The sequence below is a fragment of the Caenorhabditis briggsae genome (assembly GCF_000004555.2).
Source record: "Caenorhabditis briggsae complete genome, chrIV, whole genome shotgun sequence".
Lineage (NCBI taxonomy): Eukaryota > Metazoa > Nematoda > Chromadorea > Rhabditida > Rhabditidae > Caenorhabditis > Caenorhabditis briggsae.
In genome coordinates this window covers 10,605,680-10,609,526 of record NC_013487.2, presented here as the reverse complement: position 1 = coordinate 10,609,526, position 3,847 = coordinate 10,605,680, and the positions used below count along the sequence as shown (strand labels likewise).

Genomic DNA, 3,847 nt, shown 5'->3' with positions numbered 1-3,847 from the left:
CTCGCCCTGTGGTGGAATTCTTTGCCGCACGCGTTTTTAGCACATTTGGATGCGGTCATGAGAAAAAACATGCGGCAATACCGTGCCAGGGTTGCAATTTAGGCTCCGCCCCTTACCCCGCCCACTTTTCTCCGGAGTTGTTTTTCCCCGGAAATTTTTTCTTCGGAATTTGCGGGGTCTCGCTAATGCTGGAGAAAAACTTGTTGTTTTCATGAAAATTGTAAATAATATATGCAAAATATGCGAAAGATTGTTTTCCTGAAATTTCGGATCTATGAAACTTAGTATCACCCAAAATTGGCCTTTTCCAGTTCTGATTTAATTCATGAAAATATTTATAGGTTTCAATGGTTCTTGCTCAACTTTCCAAACGGATAATTACTGCACAAATTCGAAGTTTAACAAACACAAGTCAAGAAGCTGGATTAGTTCATGTTGAGAAGCAATTCGAAGCAGTGGTGCCTGAAAAAAGAGATAAAGATGCTTTTATGGCAGCCATAGGTCGGTTAGAGTATTCTTCATATTTAAAATTAGCCGAGTTTCAGCAACGTTCAAAGAAAAGCGTGGTCGAACGCATGTTGAATTCATCAATACTGCGCTGAAGTATGTAAAAGATTATAGAGTTCACAAAGACCTGGATACATACAAAAGTTTGCTCGATGTGTTTCCTAAAGGAAAGATGATCCCGCAAACAGCGTTTCAAAAAGTGTTTCTACATTATCCACAACAACAAAACTGTGCAGTTAAAGTATTGGATGAAATGGAGTGGCATGGTTAGTGGATTCATTCAAGAGTTTCCATTAACAACAAATATAGTTCAGGAGTCCAACCAGACAAAGAAATTCACGACATTGTTGTGAATGCTTTCGGAGAGTGGAACTTCGCTACGAAGAAAGTGAAAAGGATGCTTTACTGGATGCCTAAGCTGAAACATTCTAATAAATATCTTGACAGGCGGCATCTGGAAGGTATACCAAATGTTTTCATCCTTTAAATACCTGAAACTTTTTTCAGGAAAGTCTCTTTCCCCATCTGAATTGGCTGGAATAGCATTAAAAATGATGAGCCGAGATCCTGCTACATCGATTTCACTTCTAAAATTGTCAGACAATTCGGATCCAGTGGATAAGTGGTTCGCTACGTCCCAAAGTCCGTCTCAACAGTTACTGCTCTCCGAACTGCAAAAAGGTGAAGAAGTCTTCGTGGATGGTGGGAATGTTTATGTGCAGGACAAATTGATTCCTTTTGTAACTCTAACCGGAACTACCAAACTTTCACCGCTCAATGAATTCAAAAAAGAAGAGCTCGACGAAAATTATTCAAATTGGTTCGAAGAATGGAAGAAAGAAAGACACGAAGCAAAAAGGTCGATTCATCAGCAAGACCATGAGACAGTATTCGCCATGGGTGCCATGTTCCAAAATGATAATGCAACAGCACTCCGTTGGATGGATCAACTTCAAAAAAGAAACCCAAACTTGGAAAATTTGAGAATTAGAGTTCGATTAGATGGAAAATCATGGCTTTCATAATATTTTATTTGCGAGGCTGGTTCCGGGTTTTTAGAAGCAAGATCGATATTAAAACATGTAATAAATACTGTTGAAAAAAATCATGAACTTGAATTATGCCTTTTTGTGAAATTATTTCTTTTTGTTTCCCTTCTTTGGGGCAGTTGATGCGGTGATACCAGCAACCTCCTTAAATGCGACCACATACTTTTGGGCGACTGGCATCGGTGGGCAGTAACCAGAATTGTAGCTATCATCTTCGAAAGCCACTTGGTATGGTTCTCGGAAATCTGATGGAGGAGAATGGACTATTCCTGAAAAAAAGGAAGAATTTCATTCAATATGATTGATAACAACGATACCTTTATAGAAGCACGTTGTTTGAGGATATAAAGCGAGAACTATGGCATTTTTTGCGAACAAAGCATGCTTATCCGAATCTGGGTTGGCCTTCCATTTTGGTAGAGGAATAAGATGACTTCTGGAGAAGACAGCTAGCTTCTTCGATTCACCATCGACATCTTTGCATTCGTATCGGGAATTGGAATTGCACGACATGATGTCTGCCAAAATCCAAATTTCTGTTTTATCATTAAATGCCGCAACTGCATCTCCTTCATTTAATTTCGATCCTTCGTGTGGTGCGATAGCTCCGACATATTCTCCGGGAAAACCTGAGCTTTTATTGACCCATAAGGGAAGAAGTTCGCCTCGAATTTTGATTAACTCCATTAAATCTCGCCGACTCAAGTCTCCTTCCATTTGTGATCGATAGTCTACTTCAGAAGCACGTCGTAGCTCGTCGAGAATCTTTCTGAAATATTTTAGCGTATGTTAAGGTTACAATTCGACAAAAAACTCACTTTAATTCTATTTGTTGAGCTGTTACTGCTCCGTGGGTGCTGGTGACAGCAGCAAGATGTTTCGTCTGAAATCGTTAAAAACATGAATGAAGTCAGATTTCAGCAGAAAATCTTACTTTTCCTTTTCCCATTGGGTTTGGTTCATTATCGCGAAATTCTTGAAGACGTTTAAGATTTTCATTGACAATATCCTGCCTTTCTTTTATATCTGGTAACTGAAAACATAAATTTTTGAAGAAATCTATGATTCAACCACAAACCTTTTTCAGCAGATCTTCGGCAGTTTTCTTTCTCATCTCTTCAACGGCTTGAACGCTGTTCTTTTGTTTCGGCATATCGATTCTTCAGGTTGAATGTCGTTTTCAATGAAGAAGTAATGACTGGCGACGTTGGTGAGAGAGCAGGCAAGACGCAAAGAAAACAGAGAGAAAAAGGGGGGTCAGTGAGAGGGGACGAGTGAAAGGAGGAGGGATAGCGTATTTTTGAAAGAAACGGTGTTCAAGAGGCTTGAAAGGTTAAATACAGAGATGAGCGGAATGAACATTTAAAAATTCGGAATAAGGAATAAGGAAGAGGGAAAAAATATGGAAGAAGGGATGAAAGGAATGGGATGGAATAAGGAAGAAGGAAGGGACTGGAATGAATGAAGAATTCGGAAGACGGAAGACGGAAGAAGGAAAAATAAATACAAATATAACATCCGGAAGAAAGATTAAGGAACGAAAAAACAGCCAAAAGGAGGAAGACGGAATAAGAAACACAATTTTGAAAAAAGTCTAATTTAAAAAATTGAGAATCGCATAAAAAGGAAGTTTGGCTTCTCAAACGACATTAGATTGAGAAAATGCTTTTTTGAAAAATATAACTTTTTCGAATTATCGGAAAGAATGGGAAAAAGTTTTTAAAAACGGAAGGAAGAAGAGGGATTGAAGATATAAAATCTTGGAGGAGAAGGAATACGAAATTCCGTTCATTTTTGGTTAAATACTGTGAAATAATATTTGAATTTGAATGTTTATGGGGATATTCATGATACTATCTAAAAGGTGTATTTTCCATCGAATTGGATGCTTCCTTCCTTCTTACTCTCAGAAATTGATTTCATTGCGATCTCAACCTGAGTGAGACACTCTTCATTCTCTGAAGCCAAATGTTCACTTGATTCATCCAGGCAAACAATCAAATTATCTACACAATCTTCATAGTTTCGAGGATTCCGATCAGGAAGAAGTCTCATATAACAGATCATATGGTTGTATGCACAAGAAGAAAAAGTGGCTGCAACAAATCTTGTTTTATTTATTTGCCAAATAATCGTTACTGTTCATTTTTGGACATTTTTCATATAATTCCAAGTAGTTCTTTTCAACAGTCTTATTGAGGGCAGGAGCGTAACCGGCGATTGGTTTTTTTGCATCTAAAATGTTCTCAATCTACGTTGTTCTCTTTTTCCTAACGCTTAAACTAACTGGA

General features: G+C 38.1%; 2 protein-coding genes across 2 annotated transcripts; one reads left to right on the top strand and one right to left on the bottom strand.

The window, feature by feature from the left end:
- Positions 1–347: 347 nt before the first annotated feature.
- Positions 348–1,532, top strand: CBG01746 (the record flags this gene model as incomplete). Its single annotated transcript, XM_045235840.1, has 4 exons — positions 348–501; positions 546–773; positions 822–968; positions 1,015–1,532. The coding sequence occupies 4 exons, from the start codon at positions 348–350 to the stop codon at positions 1,530–1,532; spliced, it is 1,047 nt and encodes a 348-aa protein (XP_045091896.1).
- Positions 1,533–1,643: 111 nt separating this feature from the next.
- On the bottom strand, positions 1,644–2,709 carry CBG01747 (the record flags this gene model as incomplete). The annotated part of the gene is made up of 5 exons (XM_002634133.1): positions 1,644–1,825; positions 1,874–2,325; positions 2,375–2,439; positions 2,491–2,589; positions 2,635–2,709. 5 exons carry the CDS (start codon positions 2,707–2,709, stop codon positions 1,644–1,646), a joined length of 873 nt encoding a protein of 290 aa, XP_002634179.1.
- Between the last annotated feature and the right edge of the window lie 1,138 nt (positions 2,710–3,847).